This window comes from Hyperolius riggenbachi, chromosome 11 (assembly GCF_040937935.1).
Source record: "Hyperolius riggenbachi isolate aHypRig1 chromosome 11, aHypRig1.pri, whole genome shotgun sequence".
Taxonomy (NCBI): Eukaryota; Metazoa; Chordata; class Amphibia; order Anura; family Hyperoliidae; genus Hyperolius; species Hyperolius riggenbachi.
In genome coordinates this window covers 105,433,367-105,454,707 of record NC_090656.1, presented here as the reverse complement: position 1 = coordinate 105,454,707, position 21,341 = coordinate 105,433,367, and the positions used below count along the sequence as shown (strand labels likewise).

Sequence of the window (21,341 nt, the reverse complement as noted above, 5' to 3'; positions counted from 1 at the left end):
AGGGAAAAGCATAGAGATCAGGTATACAGACCAGGATCAAGCATAGAGATCAGGTATACAGACCAGGAACAAGCATAGAGATCAGGTATACAGACCAGGGAAAAGCATAGAGATCAGGTATACAGACCAGGAACAAGCATAGAGATCAGGTATACAGACCAGGAACAAGCATAGAGATCAGGTATACAAACCAGGAACAAGCATAGAGATCAGGTATACAGACCAGGATCAAGCATAGAGATCAGGTATACAGACCAGGAACAAGCATAGAGATCAGGTATACCAACCAGGAACAAGCATAGAGATCAGGTATACACACCAGGAACAAGCATAGAGATCAGGTATACCGACCAGGAACAAGCATAGAGATCAGGTATACACACCAGGAACAAGCATAGAGATCAGGTATACCGACCAGGAACAAGCATAGAGATCAGGTATACCGACCAGGAACAAGCATAGAGATCAGGTATACAGACCAGGAACAAGTAAACGGTTCAGGAACACTGAGCAGGAACAAGCATGAAGTTCAGGTATACAGAAAGGCATGTGGTTCAGGTATACTGACCAGCAACAAGCATGCGGTTCAGGTATACTGAGCAGGAACAAGCATGCGGTTCAGGTATACTGAGCAGGAACAAGCATGCGGTTCAGGTATACTGAGCAGGAACAAGCATGCGGTTCAGGAATACTGAGCAGGAACAAGCATGCGGTTCAGGTATACTGAGCAGGAATAAGCATGCGGTTCAGGTATACTGAGCAGGAACAAGCATGTGGTTCAGGTATACTGAGCAGGAACAAGCATGCGGTTCAGGAATACTGAGCAGGAACAAGCATGTGGTTCAGGTATACTGAGCAGGAACAAGCATGCGGTTCCGGTATACTTTGTAGGATTAAGCATGTGGTTCAGACATACTGACCAGGATCTAGCGCAGCCATGGGCAAACTCGGCCCTCCAGCTGTTACGGAACTACCGTACAAGTCCCACAATGCATTTGCCTTTATGAGTCATGACTGTGGCTGTCAGACTCCTGCAATGCATTGTGGGACTTGTAGTTCCTTAACAGCTGGAGGGCCAAATTTGCCCATGCCTGATCTAGCGTGCAGTTCAGGTATACTGCCAGCCTGGCTGCTGGCCAAAAATACAGATTCAGCCCCTGATTGGTTGGTCAACTCCCTGTGTTGACAGATTATCTAACAAAAATGGATCATCAAGTGTCTTTGGAGAGAATCAATTATCTAGTGTAAGGAACAACTACTGCAATGACCAAAACTTAACAAAATACCCATTGGACACAAAGATATTTCAAAAGCCTGCAAAAAAGAGTAACGTGTAATATGTTTATTAAAAGAGGTGCAGTTATATTCTGCAGAAAACCTGCTGTGAGAGACACAGGGAGGCTGCCATTGTTATCCTCCTAACTTATGCTGATTGCCTGGCTGTAATGTTGATTTTCTGACTATAGACCCGGAACATGTATACAGATGGTGTTGTGTGAATTTCACTGGTTTGTATTCAGCTTTCAGAAAAGTGACACTAAGTATAACTACAGAATTGCAATGATGATCAGAAATTCTGCAAGTAAAAATAATACAATATGCAAGTCTCTTGAAGATCATATCTGCCCATTAATGATACAATTTCCCAAACAATCAACTGTTCAATTCGATAACTGTGCTCAGACAGAAACAATCAACAATTTTAACCAATCTGATTTTTGACCTTGGGATTAATCCGAAAAACAGATAGACTGAACGATTGACAAATGGATGATTCATTGCTGATTGGCACCATAAATGTTGTGCAATCAAATTGACCGGACGGTTGACTGCTTCAGAAGTTATATTGTTAATGGGCAGCTTTAAGCATGTGATGGCATATCGGTTGTGCTTCTAAACCAGGAAGCAAAATTAAAATGGGATCACAAGCTTAAAGGACAATTGAAGTGAAAGGTATGTGGAGGCTGTCATATTTATTTGCTTCTAAGCAATACCAGTTGCCTGGCTATCTTACTGATCCTCAACGTCTAAATATGTTTAGCCATAGACCCCAAACAGGCATGCAGCAGATCAGGCGTTTCTGGCATGCAGCAGATCTGACAAGATTAGCTGCACGACTGTTTCTGGTGTTATTCAGACACTACTGCAGCCAAATAGACCAGCAGGACAGCAAGAACACTGGTCACTTCAGTTGTCCTTTAAGATCAGCCATTCAAAGGCTTACACCTGATCAAATTGATCACATGCAATTCTCATGAAGGATTTCAGTGAATACTGCTCACCTCTATCAGAGATCAACATTACAGAAGGAGGATAGCAGTGACCATCTCCATATTACACTCAAAGTGAAGAAACGGAGGAGCTGATGAGGATGACAGGTTAGAGTGTGAAATCAAGTGTATAAATGAAAGCAGCAAATAAAGAAAAGAGCAGTTAGGAAGAGTCCGAGCCAATGCAGCCAGAGTGCACCTAGACCAGACACACACATGGGGTATACACTGCACAGGTGAACAGAAGCAGCCAGGCCTGAGCCAGGAGGGCAGAAGCAGTCGGCGTATAGTGTGAAGAGACCGCTGACCCCCTCACCACTTTGTTGACAGCCTCCATGTCACAGAATGCCTCACACAGGAGACGACAGGCATCCTCCTGGCCCCAGTGAGCCGCCGCGTGTAGAGGGGTCCAACCGTCAAAATCACGGATGTCCACGTCAAACCCCAACTGCAGGAGCAGCCTGAGATACACATGAGGGATGAGAAGGGCGGGAGGGATGGCGATACACAAATGCATAATCATTAAGACAATACTAATGAACACAACTAATGCATAAATCCTGGTGGCTGGTATCCTAACATTGAAGAAGGTAAATTTTAACAGCAACCAGGATGATGAGTCAGATGACCAGAATACCATTTTTAATGAGCCAAATGTGCTTCTCACTGCAATCCAGCTCGCTTCCTGCCACCTCTGGTTTTAGCTGGTGGGGGGGATGGAAGTTCATGTGATACCCAAGATAACAATTAATGCCCTGTTTTTGTTTTGTATTTCCCTGCATTTTAGTAGAATCTATGAATCTACACACGAGGAGGTGGGACTTGTAGTTCTCAGGAAATAGCTATTCAGCAGCTGTTAGAACTCATAAAAAAAGGAAACCAGCATTCAAGGAAGTTTTTAACCCTTAGACTGCCGTGGACATCTATAGGCATTTCTGTATCCACATGCCACAGATGGCTAAAGGCATTTGAGTACAGAACTACTTCCGCCTGCCGTAGACGTCTATAGGCATTTTTGTTTCCCCCATATTCCTAAGCCATGGAGGTCTGAAGGCATTTAGTACAAAGTTTTGGCTTAGTGCCAACTTTTTACCTGCAAATAATTGTAAGGGCTCGTTCACCTCTACCTAACGCAGAAGGCGGTGCAATCCGAACGCAGCCCATCCGATTGCACGCCATCTGCGCCGCTGCGCTGCTGATCCCGTCCATTGACAGTGATGGGATCAGCTCTGCGCTTCCAGGCAAAATGCAGGCAGCAGAACGCAAGCGCTTCCCAGCGCATCGTACTGCTGCACAGCGCAGTAGATGTGAACCTGCCCTTCTGCCGTTCCAGCGGTACGCATAGTGTCAGCGTTGCGCAGCAACACTTAAAAGCACCCTAGATGTGAACGAGGCCTAAGGGCTCGTTCAGACTATGCGTGCGGCCGTGCGCATTTTGGCAGTGCGTAAAGTATGCGACACCCAAGAATGGTAGAAGGGCATAGAAGGCCCTTCTACCGTTCCCATCATATGCGCTGCGCAGCAGTGTGATGCGCTATCGCGCTGCTACATGAATTTTCAGGAACCACAGCGCAGATCCCATTCACTGTAGTGAATTAGATCTGCAGCACACAGTAGCGCAGATGGCATGTGATTGTACGCGTTGCGTTCCGATCGCACAGCCATCTGCGCTAAATGATGTGAATGAGGCCTAAATTGATGCAGAATTATTAAAATGTTGCTACAAATCTATGCAGCTTGTGCGGAGAAATGTAACGCTGTCACTGCAAGATTTGATTAGCCCATTTTCAGTTTATATTTTCATAATTAGCATAATTTTGGATCTGAATAATTTGCATAATTCTCAATCATATCAATATGTATTTGCATCTCAATGACAATCCCTACTAACTTATGTGGACTTTGGTATATGTAGATTTGGACAAGACATTTAATAAGCAGAATGAAACATAGCTGGCACTGCAGCGTGGAACAGAGGTCTCTCTCAATAAGAGAAGGGTAAGGTCCCCGGATAATGTGTAACGCATGTATTTGTTTCCATTGTTTGTATTGTGAGATGCATTAGTTCTTAATGCACCTGTTTCACTGCAATGAGCACACTTGTGCCTTTGAGAGGCTTTTCAGCCCTATGCAGTGAGTACCTATCAGGTGCATCTTGGTTAGATGTGCGACCATTTCATTTTCCCCATTGCATGTTCCCTGGTCCACGATATGCCTATGTGTCCCTATGTGCCACGGTCTGCCCGTTCCCCCCCCCCCCCCACACACAAACACACACACACACTGTCACCCCCAAAATTGGTGACAGGCAGCTTGTTGGCAATCTCAAGGGGGAATGGGGGGTCCCTTGCAGGAAAGACACTCCTGCAAAACGCGCACTCTGGGTGTCAGGAACTCCCTCCTCTCACTGGCCCTTCCTGTTCCCTGCTTTTCCAAGCTCTGTGCTTCTTGGATGAGAGGACAGAGCTCTAAATTCAGCATCGTGACCCCTGAAAGTAAAAATAACCCATTACAGGCTTCAGGGGGGGGGGGGGGGGGGTCGGGGAGCGGCAGGGATGGATGCTACCTGATCGGCTTGCCCCAGGATCAGGTAGTATGTTTTTTATAACAAAAAGTTCACTCTGGCTCTTTTAAATAAAATTAGCTGGCAGTCTAATGGTTAAGCCTGTACTGATACTTGTAAAGCTGCAGGGTAGGGTCATACTTGATAAAAATCATGAGCGTTTTCCGCAATGGAAAAAAAAAGCACATAATTCTTCCCAATGCACTAGGAGCAATGTGCGGTTTTCAGCGGGGACTCTGCTGCTTTTCAACTGCAGAACACATGCGATTCCCCTTTGCCGAAGTCAGCTGTTCTCTGCTGGCTACCAGCCAAGAATGCAGACTCGGATGCGGGACACGCTACCGTTTTTCTGCGGCCTATAAGTGTGACCCTAACCGCAGGTAAACAGAGTTGAATAATTTTTCAGTTTGAAAAGTTCCGTTTCATGGGCAATACTTGTAATTTATACCAACGAGCTAGATAACTAAGACTTTGCTTTGTTCAGTTTTAGATATAGTTAGGTACTGTGATCCTCTTCCTTGAAGATGTGTGCCTTACAAACAATGCCATTTTCCCTTGAAAATGGATGCAGTCTTTATGATTAAAAAAACAACAACCTTATACCTACAATCACTGCTTCTCTCTTAACCAAGTTCGTGGAATAGTGTTTTCAACTGTTGGTCAGCAGTGATTTTATTAACTAGGAGACCACTACATTTACAGGTGTGTTAAAAGTGTCAAGTGAAGTCTCATAATCTCCCTTATATGAGTACTGAAGTAAGCAGAGGGTGATGATGTAACCAGATCCTCCCCCTCCACCCCCAAGACCAGTGTGTGCTGTACAGATAATCTGTTGCTATGTAGTGAGAAGGAGGGTTGACGTGCGACGCAGGATGGTTCAAGAAGGCGGAGGAGAACAAAAGCTCTTAACCTGCTCTCAGCTGACGTATTGAAGAGGATCGTGGACCACTGTAAACACACTAGATTCTCAGCAGAGGCAGACCCTTCAAGTTTATGTAGGTTTCATTTACCTGACCCTGCGGGTCTTGTTTAAAACAGAGTACAAAAAGTTCTTCCATTTCAATAGTGACTCACTTGATGACCTCAGTGTAGCCCTTTGCAGCAGCCACGTGCAGTGGAGTCGCCCCATTGGTTGGGTGTCTGAGATCGTCATACTTTCCATTATTCAGCCAACGTCTTGCGTCCCTCAACATCAGCTCCTCCTCTTCCCTCTTTGCAGCATCTAGATCCACACCTACACAAAAGGAAACATGGATCACATAATCAGACACTGGCTAACCAGGTTGCAATCTCCGCATCAGTGTTTTTGCTTCCAAAAAGGTTAGTTTGCCACCTGTGCAGAATGTTGACATTATCGTTCACACTATGCACCACTGTGTGCGTCCGCTCGGGTCCGCCGGGGATAAGCGCCACTATATCCAAGGGAGCCCCAACTAAAGCATGGATTGAAACAGCCCAGTAGTAATCCTCACTCCATAGAAGGGATTATTATTGGTCCACTAAGAGCTGGAACAATGAGAATCACTGCCCGGGGAGGAAGGATTCCTATTGATTTGTTTCAATCTAATTGGGAGCCCCAGTGTTTATGCTTCAGCTGAGGTTCCCATCAGTAAAGCGGTGCTAGTACCCTGCCACGGAGGCAGCACAGATGATACAGAAGAAAGGCAGAGGGTGACAGAAGTTAGTGCAGGAATGTACACAGTAATCAGCCTAGTGAGAATACACTGTCATTTCCTGTAGGCTGTCTTTGTTTCCCTTGGGATCTGCAGCATATGCCCTGAGTTTGTGTTCTAGCGCTGCAGCAATCAGAATAAGCAGTGAACCAAACGGACATGTCGGCACGTCTGAACGGGAACCATGACGTGTTTTGGTCCATTCCATGAATTTTCCATTTTCTGATCTAGTGTGACCCAGCCCTTACAAGGCTTAGGATGAATATAATATAAGGTAGTGCTATTCTCTTTTTATTATGCAAAAACTCACATTTTTATAAAAATTTGTATGAATAATTCCTTTGAAATAATGTGCTATTTAATGAATTTAGAAAACGGCGAATGCATTTGGACTTTGCAGAAGCTGCAATAAGCGTCTGGTCACATTCCTGGCAAGATATAGTTGATGTGGCCACTTACCTTGCTTCTTCACCTCACTCTTCAGCAGCTTCTCCATGGCACTCTCGTGGGCCACATCCAGGGGGAGCTCTCCCTCACTGTTTACAATGCCAACATTGCCCCCCTTTGAGATCAAGTACCTGTCCAGAGGGGAACACAGACAGCTGACACACAAGGAAGCAATCTGCAGAATCTCATGAGCAGGATACATATAATAAACTATATAGGCAACATGGTGATCCATATATGAATTTACATCTCCAACAGTGATTACATTCTAGCCAAATAGCCGAGAGGGATATGGAGGCTGCCATATTTATTTCCTTTTCAACAATACTAGTTGCCTGGCTATCCTGCTGATCCTCTGCCTCTAATACTTTTAGCCATAGACTCTGAACAAGCATGCAGCAGATCAGGTGTTTCTGACAATGTCAAATCTGACAAGACTAGCTGCATGTTGGTTTCTGGTGTGATTTAGAAATTACTGCAGCCAAATAGACCAGCAGGGTTGCCAGACAATTGACTGACAATTAGACTGCATAGATTGAATAAACTAGATTCAAAGACCTGTACAGAACTGAAAATGTAAGTGCTTTTATACATAGAAACCTACAGGGCAGATTTAAAACTAGGCGCACACACTAGATTTTCAGTAGCTGATTGTTGTACTGTAGTCCCTGCAATGGGGCATCTCTCAATCATCCTCGCCACAGGACAGAGCACGTTATCAAGCAGTATATCTGTACAGCATTCATTCCCAGAAATCTCTATCCTGGTGGCCATCACTGAAAGTGTTTACACAGCTTTAGGGCCGGTTTCCAGTACACGCAGATTGGATGCAGAATGGATGCCAAAAAAAACCTGAATCCAATGAATGCCTATGGGCATGTTTCCACTAAATGCAATTTTTCTGATGCAGATTTTCCCATAGGCATTCATTGGAGTCAGTTTTTCTGCATCCAATCTGCGTGTAGTGGAAACAGGCCCTTAAGGTATTGTCACATTGTCACATTGTAATACAATGCAGCTGGCAGGTGTTTTAAAAACGTACCTACGTTGCTCTCTGTTACAGAGCTGACCCCATTCAAGTACACTTAAGGCTTTGTTCACACATAAAAAGGTGCCGTCAGTTTTTTACAGTTGGCATCAGTATGGCATATATTTCTATGGCTGTGTTTACACATAAATCTGTACATTTCCAGTCTGGACCAGTCCTGTCAGTTTTGTATGTGCTTCTATAGCTGTGTTCACACATAGAAGGTGTACATTTCCGGTCCAGTCAGATAAAACTTATAGAAAACTGACATGACAGCACTGGTCCGGAAATGTGCAGATTTATTTGTGAACCAGGCCTAAAGACTCGTTTCCATTTAAGCAGCGCAGGAGCCTTGCGTGAGCGTAGCTCTGCATTACACGTGACTCCCCCGGGGGCGGCGCTTCCGATCCCCATTATAATGATCCCGGGTGCAATCACCCCAAAATGCGTGCAACCATGCGCTGCGATTCAGTGGTGAGTCACAGTGCATGTATGGAAACATCAGAGTAAACAGTCTATGCACTGTCGGATGTCCCTGCGATTGCGTTTCCATAAGCGCGCGTGAATATGAAAACAAGCCCTGTATTGCACACAGAAATGCTTTCAGCAGTGCATTGACAGAAGGCACGAGTGTGCCCATCAGATAGTGCGGTGTATGCCTGATGTCCTTACATATCACACACTGAATTCAGCTCAGCAACACGTCAGTGTGCCCAGGTCCTCAGTCTTCACTGTACAAAGAACTCATGAGAAACTGCTCATATTATTTAACTATGTCACTATATAGGATTAAGTGCCAATCAGCATGTCACGTTATAAAGGCTTTGAATTTTCCCTGTTCTGTACATATAACCAACATCACCAGCGAGATAGCAGCTCCCATACAGGCAAAAAGATAATAAAAATCTGGCAAAGACCACTTCACATTATTGTGCAGTCCGCTGCTTTGCATTCACTACAGTGGACAACCGGAAATGCTCAGCCAATGGGCCCTTTCACACATCTGTTGTGGTGTTATCCACTGCAGAAGAATTGGGCCTCAAGCATTTTTCTAGCCAATGAATTGCATTGCCAGTCATTTGATGTTAGTGGCAGCAGACCACGCAACAGATTTTGGAGTGGTACAATGCATCCTTTTCTAAGCATATCTATTCTTGCAAAATACAGATAATGCCATTTATTATCTGCATTAAATAAAGGTTTTGCTTTAATTTTGTACAGACTAGAAAATGATTGAAATTCATTATGGTTTTCTTATTGTTTGTCCCCTTTTGGAAGCATTTATCTCACTTTGTCTTTTGGCAGGAGGTAGGTCAGTTTTTTCCAATGATTACTTATACAGTTACAGTATGAGAATAAGGAAAATAAGTTAAAGAGTAGAATAAGTTAACACGTTTTCCGGGTTGTCTATCACCACAGGCCCTTACCGTAGGTCCTCACAGCAGATCCTCTCTGCCTGTACCACAGGCCCTCACCATATAACCTCACCACCTGTACAGCACGCCCTCACCACCTGTGCAGCAGGGTACTCACTCCCTGTGTCTCAGGGCCTTCACCGTAGAACCTCACCACCTGTACAGCATGCTCTCACCGCCTTTTCCGCAGGCCCTCACTGTCTGTCACAGGCCCTCTCCTTCGGACCTCACCGCCTGTACACCCCGCCGTCACCACCTGTACCACCAGTCACCAGAGCTTGCTTTACAGCTCAGATTATCACCAGGACAGGAATGAAAGGAATCCATCCCTATGTGGAACTCAAAAGTAGTACCCTAAGGCCCCATGTTTACACTTAGGGCCTGTTTCCACTACACGTAGATTTGATGCAGATTGGATGCAGAAAAACTGACTCCAATAAAATGCCTATGGGCCTGTTTCCACTAAACGCGATTATTCTGATGCAGATTTTCTCATAGGCTTTCATTGGAGTCCGCTTTTCTGCATCCATTCTGCATCCAATCTGCATCAAATCTGCGTGTAGTGGAAACAGGCCCTACAGGTTCCAATGAATACCTATGGGAAAATCTGCATCAGAAAAATCGCATTTGGTGGAAACAGGCCCATAGGCATTCATTGGAGTCAGTTTTTCTGCATCCAATCTGCGTGTAGTGGAAACAGGCCCTTAATCAGTTGCACTCAGTTATAACTAAAAGGACAACCGATTTTCAAAGTAATGCCCATGATTTCCTACGGCACAGTTCACAATTAATGCGTTTTAACTGAAATCTTTTTCATAATGCACTGCTATGGAGAAGAAAAAAACCGTGTACCAACTGATTAAGGGCCTGTTTCCACTACACGCAGATTTGTTGCAGATTGGATGCAGAAAAACTGACTCCAATGAATGCCTATGGGCCTGTTTCCACTAAACGCGATTTTTCTGATGCAGATTTTCCCATAGGTATTCATTGGAGTCTATAAGGGCCTGTTTCCACTACACGCAGATTGGATGCAGAAAAACGGACTCCAATGAATGCCTATGGGAAAATCTGCATCAGAATAATCGCGCTTAGTGCAAACAGGCCCATAGGCATTCATTGGAGTCAGTTTTTCTGCATCCATTCTGCATCAAATCTGCATCAAATCTGCGTGTAGTGGAAACATGCCCTTAGTGTATACGGGGCCTAACTGAGACTCTACTCCCCTCCACTTTATCACAACATCCGCGTTGGCGCCTTGTCAGACATCATTTCCACCACTTCCTGTTCCAGTAAGGAACGATTTTCAGCAGTGGAAACACCAATAGTAATAAGAACATAACAAAAGCTCCAAAGTCTTCCCTACGTCACCAAAAACCTAAAATAACTTTTCTGGCTGGAGTTCAGGAACAATTTTTACATGCGTTTAATAGAACATTATTTAAAATTAAGTAATAAAGCAAAGGAAAACACCTGCTACACTAAATCATGTCCATCTCCAAGACCTACTTACTGCCTGCTCCCACATAGCCAGCCTTTAGTCACATGAGGCCATAGGGGGAGGGGCTTGCTCTGTCAGCCAAAGCCATGCCCCCATCAAATCAGCCTATGAGGAAGCACAGCTTTAGTCTGAATGCCTGGGATGGATGGAAGGAGGGAGAAGGCAATAGGGGGCTTAGGAGGAGAAAATTGTGAGCTATGAGATAATGTTCTATTAAATGCATTTTGTTAACTACACCTGGGCCTGACAAAAAAGGTATAAAGTTCTTATATTCTTCACAGCAATCCATTAAATGTGTTGTCATTTCTCATAGGAGAACTAGAAATGGAAAGCCTAATCTGACTGACAAGTTTCTAAGGGTACAATGGTTAATTTGCATATATTCAGCAGTGTTGCTCTGGGAGACATCTCGAGCTCACTCCAACCTGAATTATCGCAAATTCTTTCTGTTTTAGGAAAGCAAACTTTTCTTTTTCCTGACTGACAAGAACAGCTACTCAGTTTTTTACTATGGCCATTCATAAAACTAGCCCATTATTATGAAATGTTATAACCTCAAGTGAAACTGTCAGTATACCACTTAAAGAGGAACTCCAGTGAAAATAATGTAGTAAAAAAAGTGCTTCATTTTTTACCATAATTATGTATAAATGATTTAGTCAGTGTTTGCTCATTGTAAAATCTTTCCTCTCCCAGATTCACATTCTGACATTTATTACATGGTGACATTGTTACTGTGGGCAGGTTATTTAGCTGTTTCTAGCTGCTCTGTCTGTTACAGACAGCTAATAACAGCTATTTCCTGTCTCTGAACATTGTTACATTGTGGCAGTTTGCCAGCAGTACCGCGGTATTCAGAGCCTCTTGTGGGAGGGGTTTCAGCACAAAATCAGTCACACAGCGCCCCCTGATGGTCTGTTTGTGAAAATCATTGTCTTTCTCATGTAAAATGGGGTATCAGCTACTGATTGGGAAAAAGTTCAATTCTTGGTTGGAGTTTTTAAGGACCAGGGGTGGTTTGCCTGATCTGTGCTGCGTGGACTCTCCAGCCCGCAGCACAGATCAGGATAGAGCCAGGGCGATCAGAATTACCCTTTTTCCCCACTAGGGGGATGTCCTCCTCGGGGGGTCTGATCGCCGCCGGCTTGCTGCGCTTTGCGGGGGGGCGCTCTTCAAAGCCCCCCTGCGCAGCGTTTTCGGCGCTCCGTCCCTCTCCCTCCCTCTCCCTCCCCCTGTGAGCGGCACAGGACGGCTATCCGTCCTGCGCATTGTAGGATAGGCTTCAGCCTATCATATGCCGGCGATCCCCAGCCAATCAGAGGCCGGGGATCGCCGATCTGCCTTACGGCGCTGCTGCGCAGCAGCGCCGTATGATGTAAACAGCGGGGATTTCTTCCCCACGTGTTTACATTTTGCTGGCGAGCCGCGATCGGCGGCTCTCCGGCTGTTCGCGGAGACACCCTCCGTGAACTGACATGGAAAGGCTGCTCGATCGACCTGCTGACGCCTATGAGCGTTAGCTGGTCCTTAAGTGGTTTTAAGGAGTAACACCACTGTCTAATATCCAATATTCCACCCAGTCAATGAACAGGAGAAGCGCACATGTGGTGAAATCACCACCTTCAGCTTGACGCAAGCCACATCTGGTGAAATCACCGCCTTCAGCCTCCCGCAAGCAAGAGGCCTGAGCTGAGGGCTCAAACCCACTAGAAGCATTTCCTAAGCCTCCGTGATCTGAAAAAGCTCTTACTAATGCAATGCTATGGGGGACTGTTATAAAATCACATCGCTCAAGTTTAATCACACCCATAGCATTATATTATCAAGAGCTTTTCAAATCACAAAGCACTCAGAAAAGCGCTCCTAGTGGGTTCCAGGCCTAACAGAGATAGCTAAATAGCATCATCAGTCTGCTGCTGTCATTTTTTCAGTCCACATGCATGCATGAATAAACAAAGGGCACTGTTGCCATAGTTGCAAAGAAGTGAAATGTAAAAGATGTTAAAAGTGAACCAGAGACGAAGCACCCTCATTCCTGAGCAAAGCCAGACTGAGTACTCAGTTGGGGATTTTATCAGGGCTGATAACAAGCAGGCTGAGTAGTGAAGAATGAAACAGGGTAGGTGTTTTCTCTGATGTTCCCACTGATATATATGGTAAAATACATGAGGGTGCTTCGTCTCTGGTTCACTTTAAGGCCGGTTTTACATCTGGCCATTGCGTTTGCTGTGTGATGCTCCGCCCACAATGACATTTATATGACCCTGCGGCAGAGTTAGCCGACTTGGGTCATATCAATAGCGCCGCCCCTCGTCCCGTGACGTACTGCTTACTGGACAAGAAGTATGTCCCTGAGATTCCCGGCTTTCCCTGTCATATTCCAGTGACTCCGCGCATGAATGCCACACTGCCGCTGTCAACGATTTAAACATTTCTGCATCCCCCGTTGACTTTCATTACTTCCGCCGCCACATCGCAAGGAAATCCGACGGTAGCGCGCTAATGACTTTGTGATGGCTCAGTGGCCGGTTGGGCCCTTCTGACGCAACACGACACAGTAAGTGTGCTAGGCCCCATTGATCTGCATTGTTGTTGGTTTACCCAGCATAAAACAGAGTAACACATCGCACACTTGCAAAGCAAGTGTAATAGGGGCCTCAAAGTTCATAGGGGTGTATGCACTAAACTGCTTTAAACAGAATAGCGTGCATGAAGTCTTACCACAAAATGAGGAGAGCAGAATGAAATACATTACATGTGATGCATTACGCTCTACTCAACATTTATGCACGTAATTAAAGGTGCATAAACATTAAATCTGAAGCGGACAAAAATGTGATACTTGCCTATAAGCTTTGGATCTCATTGAGCCTTCCTTGTATCCTCTCAGTCCCCTCGTTCCAGTGCTGTCATCTCCGTTTCACGTATTCAAACAAAATGTCAAACACGGGGGACCAAGAAGGGACAGGGAAGACTCAATAGGGTTCAGAGCTTTCCTCTCCATAGGTAAGTATCAGATTTTGTCTTAATTTTTTTATTTACACTACAGATTTGCTTTAACACATATGCCCCATTGTAACTGGACAAAAATGTAAATGGAGAGGGAATTTTCATAACTAATAGAAAACTATAAATTCCATAGCACCGAATATAGCTTTTCCCTACCACACCAGTGGAATTTCAATATGGAAGCTCTCGTGTCAACAATACAGGTATATTCTAGCAAGTTGAATTATCATTAGGGTTATTAGACCACTAATAAGAGGATTTAAGATGTTTGACTCTAGCCTGGTGACAAAAAAAAGGGTTGGAAGCCTTTAATTAGTAGTTCCTAAGATGGCTAAGGAGGGTGTTGCTGACTAGATGCTGCTCAGAATACCAGGCTGTCACAGGCCTGTGAAGGTGTCAGCCATGCGCCCCTGGAAGAACCTGTTTCAACCACATACCAACAACCGCTTCAAAAAAACAAACACGTCATACTTGACATTCTAACTTACATATAAGCATTTAATAATTAAGAAAACATCAACAGTGAGTAGAATCAGGTGTTAAAGTGTTGATTTATACATGGATTTGATGCCATACAATTGGTACAATGTACTATGGCATCTTCAGGCTAGTGATCATAGATTAGAAATAATTCAGCAAACTAGGCCCGGATTTACTATAAACTGCCCACTACTAGGTGGCAAAAAGTTTTAGCAAAATCAGATATGGCCAGAGAATGGCGTAGAAAATCAGGCCCAGTTAGGCTGTGGCGTGGGGTTTCCTAGAGAGAGAAAAGATGAATGATAAAGTCAGCATTTCACTCGCTCACACGCACCCATCTCATGAGGTAACCTCAGATTTGCTGGCTTTGTTTGGCACACTGTTCAGTTGTCATTACTTGCTGCTTAGCCTGACAGCTCTGGGCTGGCCTGCTTCACTGCTGGAGCCACCAGCACACATAGACCAAGCAGTAAAAATATGGATTGTTTACTCCATCTACCATAAAATTTACGTGTACATGCAAAAAGGGCACGCTTAAATGTGGGCACCGTAAAAAGTCTTAAGTAGAATATCAGTAAAATTACCGATATTCTACTATTGGGCAGTGGTATGTCTAATAGTAATTTCTACCGATATTTTACTAATGCTAAACCTAACCCTATTCTCACACGAACCCTCCTTCTACCAATGCCTAACCCTAACAAACCACTCCACCAATGCCTAACCAACAACCCCCTCCCCCCACCAATATCCAATCCTAATTGACAGCCCCAACTGACCCCACATCCATGTCTAACCCTAACTACACTCCCCTTCTGTCCATATCCGCCCCACCTTTGCCACAATATATGTGCAATATCATGTACCGGAGAAGATTGGGTGCCTCATAGGTGCCTATGTAAATTGCTGCTGTAAATAAAATAGATGGTGCCGCCCACTTAAACAGGCACTACATAGCGGCCGCTTACCCTTTATAGCCACTATGGGGTGGCCAAACTTCCGGTTATCAAATTTTACAGTGTATGCCTAGCATTACACTCCTACCTTTCCAAAATAATAAAAAATGGACTACCAAATGGAAAAAAAAAAATCCCAATCCCCCAGCAGCCAATCCTGCTGAGTCCCTTAAAAAAAATGGCCCAAATATTCACCCAATGAAAATTCCAGTGCAGAAATGTGCAGCGTGGGAATCACCCAGACCCCATGCCAAATTCATCAGCAACGAGATTACATGAATGTTGTCTAGTCTCAACCTTTGCAGTTTTTGGGCCTAAGTGTTCAAGGCTTCAGCACCCAGGCAAACTATCACACTGTTGCCTAGATACAGGGAAATGCCGATAAGCAAGGCGAGCATTACACAAAATACTCCACATGTACAATCAACTAAGTATTTTTGATTCTTTACTTAAAGTGGATCCGAGGTGAACTTTTACTCATTGCATAATTGTTTTCCTTTCCTATTGTTTATAGGGCATTCCTCAAGCCAAATACTTTTTTGTTTTTGTTTTAATACTATAATTGCCTATAAAATAAATAAACCACGCCCATAGGTTTTCAGAGAGCCTTGGCAGTAGCAAGGGCTCATGGGAGCTCAGTCTGGGCAGGAGGAGGAGGAGGTGTTACTAGCCATTGATTTCAGAGGCAGAGGGGAGGAGGGAGGAGGGGGATTAGGGTTTTTTTTCACAGACTTAGTGATCAAGATACAGATAAGCCTGCCTCTGTGTAATGTTTACAAACAACATGGCTGCTGTCATTGTATCATGGGAAGAAATAATCATATTCTTTTTTTTTTTTTTTTTTTTTCATTTTTTAAACTCAGTACACATACCCAGATTCATGAGTAATCAGTTACATGGGGCATTAGCAGTTTCTTTTCTTGCCATACCCCTAAACTGAAATGTGTAATCATCATAGTTTACATATCATGAGTTAGTACGCGTTAAGTAGGTATCACTGTATTCCTCTTCATCACTGCGCCCTTATTTCTCCCGACTACCTGACTGTTGCTGGGACAATTATCTAGTTATCTTTCTCATACAACAATCATATACATGGGCCCCATCCACAGCCTGCAAATATTCCTCTCATCTCTCCATCTTCTCTCTTAAAGGGTATCTGTATCATGCAACTAACATACGCGTCTCAGACATACCATTCACAGTCACTCTGTCCTCCATTCTCTCCCCGGGGTCCCCCGTCCCACCCCAACACCAACCAGAAATAATCATATTCTATTAAAGCTGTTTGCAGCTATATTTGCTGTGTAAACTATCTAAACTTTAGATAAAATATATAGACAAGTTACTTGTTATAGTTAGTTTTTCATCCCGGATCCACTTTAAGCAATGATGAAATGATGACCATTTAACCAGCACTTGAATTACTCAAATGCCATTTAATTGACCAGCATTTTCTGCCCTGCAAATTCCAATCCCTGTCAAACCACAATTTTATTATTCCCTGACTTAGGGTATTTTTTTCCATGAATGCTTATTGATAGCGATGCACAAAAAATCTCAACAAATATGCAAACTTCAATTTATCTAGAGCCAGAAATTTGCAGGCTAGCTAGATTTGTGAACTGCTCAATAATTCCAAAATCTAATTAGCCCATATTGGTCTCCTGCCAAAACTGGAATTTGCATATTAGGGCCAGTGCACACCAAAAATCACTAGCATAATCGCAAACGCTAAGCGTTTTCTGAAGTGATTTTTCAAAGCGATTTCAGGCATGTGCCTAGACATGTTCAAGGTAAGCCCAGTGAATTTTTTCATACAGCAGAGCTGGAAGTGAACAGCTTTTGTAAAAAACAAACAATCAAACAAAAAAAAGAAATCACTTGGAAAATCGCTTTTTAGAGAGATTTTCCACTTTTCCTATTGAGGCTGAATCGCTTCAGAAATGCTGCAGGACCTGCGTTTGGGAAAAAAAATCAAATCGCTCTGCTGTGATCCATCCCACACAAACACCATTAGCCAAGCGCTTTTCAAAGTGCTAGCGTTATTAAAAGCGCTCAGAGCACACTTGGTGTGCACTGGCTCTTAGATGGATTTTTAGATCAGCACTATTGATCAGGTCTGATGGAATGTGTGGGGAAAACCTGTGAAGTTTTGGCTCAGATGAATATAGCTGTCAGGCCTCATTCACATGTATGAATTCCGCCAACTGCATCGGGACTCGATACCTCCATTGACACTTTGTGGCAGAGTGTTGTACAGACATGTAGCTAGTCTAAAGGCTAGTGGCGCATCTCTTGCTATGGAGTGGGGAGGAGGAACGACACGTAGCCCATGACGTAGTGGCTTCCCTCAGGCGGGTGAGTAGGAGGTCAGTCAGGCGTTACTGAAGATCCAGCATGCCATGATTATCATATCAGAGGATCAGCAGGACAGCCAGGCAACTGGTATTGTGTAAAAGGAAATAAATATGTCGGCCTCCATATCTCTCTCGCTGCAGTTGTCCTTTAAGGACTTATTTCTCATTGCATGCCATTGCCCGCCACTTGAAGACTCCTACATTGCATTATAACATTTTTCCATGCACAGCATACAAGGCAACGTTCAGTAACTAATTGTAATCAATCAGAAATAGACTAAACGGCTATCCAGGCTGCATGCAAGTCATAGACTTCTGCACATCATCATTGCGGTTTGCAGTAACTCCTGGATCACATGCATGAAAAAGTCAGTCCTGAAGGCTCTTTACGGGTTAATGCCTTGCCAAATATTGGCAGCCTGACAGTTTCTCAACTATTTCTACAGGACAGATATGGAAACATTAAGAGAAGCAAATTAAACAGATGAGAAAAATCTTTCTACACATTCATAAAAGAAGGGAACTAGCAGTGCTGTAAATGTGGACTCACTGGGCAATGTTCACAAAGCCGCACGAAGCTGCTGCATGGAGCGGGGTCCACCCCTCATTATCCTGCTGATTGACGCTAGCTCCATTTTCCACCAGAAACTGAACCATGTCCATATTTTCATCAATACAGGCCTAGCAAAAGTCAAACAGGGGAGAGAGAGGGTCAGCACTTGAAATATGCATACTGCAGACAGGCACATACCGAGGAATGTACATTATCTAAAGGAAAGAACTTGGAACATGGATGGGGGATAGGGGCAGGCGGCTGTGGGGTGCATAACATTTTAGGTAAACACCAGAAAATGCCAGCCACAAGAGGAATGCAGAGAGAAGAGAGACAAGAGGGTTTTTGCATGCTGGTGGGGTATGTGGTCTGCTGGTGCCACTTCTCTGTGCAAAGAAGGCCAGTTCTGACAGAAGAGAAATTATTTAACTAGGAACGCAGTGTGAGGAAATAAATACTATACAATACAGATACACTGCAAGTACTGGCTATAGGGGCCTAGTATGAAGAGGATTAAGTGTTTGCGTCTTCTAAGAATCATGCCAATGAAACACATTCATTTTATTATTATTATATATTATGAGAGTATTCCTTCCATGATGCTGCAATAGTGGACGGATGGCATTAAGGGGGTAAGAATATACTGCTCATAACCTAGTGAAGTTTAGCAGGCATGCAATTGCCTGGACCACCTTTAGAAACAATTTAGTAATCCAGAGGGTAAGGAATATATTTAAAAAATATATATATATTTAAAAAACCCTGTTGCACAGTTGTCCAGCATAATTCTATATGTTTATATGCAACATTCAATGTGTCAGAAGCAATCCAGCATCAAGATCAGCTAGACAGAGCAGTCAGACACTTCACCTGCCCATCTATGGCCAGCTGTAGTCAGAACTAATCCTGGCCTGCTTAGTCTTGTAGTCCTACTGAATGGTGGCATGCATGGCATGCTGGGACTTGTAGTTTTCTAACAGCTCAAGATTTCCACAAGAAAAAAATATAGGCTGTAAATTTGGACCTCATCATTGCAAAGCCAATGAAAACCCAGACCAGTCGTTCCTATTACCAAATATCTAGCGAGGGCTTACAATGCCCCAAATCATGAAGACGTACATAATGCATGGAAATTTCAAACCTGTCACTTCTCCGGATCATTCAGTTAAGTTCTCTGTGTGGCACTGGACAATAACCGAACAATTGATCACAGAATCATGTGCACTGATGATTGTGACTGATTCACTCAGGGACTGAGAAGTGTACAACCAGCTTTATTCAAGCTACATTTTCACGCTGGCATTTAGATGTACTGTATAGGAACAATTGAGCCTAAATAAGCAATTATATACACATATGCAATGCTGCAACTGCCTGAACATGGGGAGATAAAGGCAAGACTCCTAGTACTTGTTTATCATGGTGCAATAAATAGCACTCAACCAGGAAAAAACTACTTGGGATTTTTCCCCAAACAGGGTCAGTCAAGGTAATTTGGACAATGTTAACAAATCTGACCGTATACGACTGAATTGTGAGACAACCACCTGCTATGTATAGGGTGCAAAAGAACATCAGGAGATGAGTCCATGTATGCAGGGGAACAGGCAGGGTACCGGCTGGGGGGAGCGGATAGGGCACTTGCAGGGTGAGCAGCCAGGGTATCGGCTGGGGGCTGAGATACAAGGCAACTGTTGCAGAGAGGAGAGCAGACGGGGTACTGGTTGGAGGCAGAGGGGGAGCCACAAAATACTTTGTGCAGTCAGGAGAGCAAGGCAGGGTACTGGCTGAGGGCAGAGAGGGAGACACAAGATACCTGTTGCAGTCAGGGGAGAAGGCAGGGTACCAGCTGGGTGCAGAGGGGGATGTACATGATACCTGGTGCTGGGAGAGAAGCAGGCTGAGTACCAGCTAGGGAAGCAGGCAGGGAACTAGCTGGGGGCACAGGGGGAGACACAGAATACCTGGTGCAGGGAGGGAAACAGACAGGGTACCAGCTGGGTGCAGAGGGGGAGATACATGATACCTGGTGAAGGAAGGGGAACCAGCAGAGTACTGGCTAGGGCACCAGCTGCTGGAGCAGAGGATGGGTGCAGATGGGGGGAGATGCAGGATACCTGGTGCAGGCAGGGTACTGGCTGGGGGAAGTAAGCAGGGTACCAGCTGGGGGGGATCGGAGGATGGATGCAGAGGGGATACCTGGGCCAGGGAAGGGAGCATGCAGGGTACAGGCTAGGGGGAGGGTACCGGTTGGGGGAACAAGGCAGAAATGATGGTACACCAGCTAGGGGGAGCAGAGGATGCTTGCAGAGGGAGAGACTTGGGATACCTGGTGCAGGGCTGTCAGTCCGTCCACATTGGTGCCATTGATGGGAGCTCCAGCCGCCAGCAGATCCCGAACCTCCTCCCGGTCTCCAGCCGAACAAGCGGCCATAAAGACGGCTCCTTGGGCGAAGCGGACCCGGGGAGGGCGGCGGGAGGTCCGGGAAGATAGACATCGCTCCGTCTCCGATCCCAGCCACCGGGTCAGCTGCTCCTTCCTCTTCTCCTTAGCCGAGTCCGAGCGGCCACGATCATCCGCCGCCATCTTCCGAGTCCTGCCCGGGGACAGGCGGTAGGAGGGGACCGGGAGAGGCCGGGGGAGGGAGGAAGGAGAGGCCGGGGGAGGAGACGGCTGCAGGAGAAGGGAGACTCCGGGGGCTCCGGGAGGGGGAGAAGGTGTCAGCAGAGGAGGAGGATGCTGTGATACAGCAATACCCCTCATTAGCAGGACAAGTCCCCTCTTTCCAGGCAGCCCAGGACGGAGTGTGGTCCCCCCTACCCTCCTCTCAGGGCAACAAGTGCATCAGGCAACTTTTCTAGCGACAGTCCTTACACCTTGTGCAGCAGCCTCATCCTTCCATGTGTAGCCCACCATCCCCCTGTGCAGCAGCCTCATACTTCCACATGTAGCCCACCATCCCTATGTGCAGCAGCCTCATTCTTCCACATGTAGCCCCCCATCCCCATGTGCAGCAGCCTCATCCTTCCATGTGTAGCCCCCCATCCCCCTGTGCAGCAGCCTCATCCTTCCATGTGTAGCCCACC

The 21,341-nt window shown here is 45.1% G+C and overlaps 1 protein-coding gene across 6 annotated transcripts in view; it reads right to left on the bottom strand.

Annotated features, from left to right (window-relative positions):
• LOC137538578 (protein phosphatase 1 regulatory subunit 12A-like) overlaps nt 1-20,860 on the bottom strand; it is a 49,273-nt gene extending 28,413 nt beyond the window's left edge. For all 6 annotated transcript variants that reach the window (XM_068260834.1, XM_068260836.1, XM_068260837.1 and 3 more), the window contains exons 1-5: nt 20,584-20,860; nt 18,252-18,382; nt 6,966-7,084; nt 5,908-6,067; nt 2,587-2,731 (exon numbers count right to left, since the gene is read on the bottom strand). In XM_068260834.1, coding sequence (XP_068116935.1) covers nt 2,587-2,731; nt 5,908-6,067; nt 6,966-7,084; nt 18,252-18,382; nt 20,584-20,841 — 813 coding nt within the window. In that variant the 5' untranslated portion in view covers nt 20,842-20,860. The remainder of the gene's footprint in view (nt 1-2,586; nt 2,732-5,907; nt 6,068-6,965; nt 7,085-18,251; nt 18,383-20,583) is intronic.
• Between the last annotated feature and the right edge of the window lie 481 nt (nt 20,861-21,341).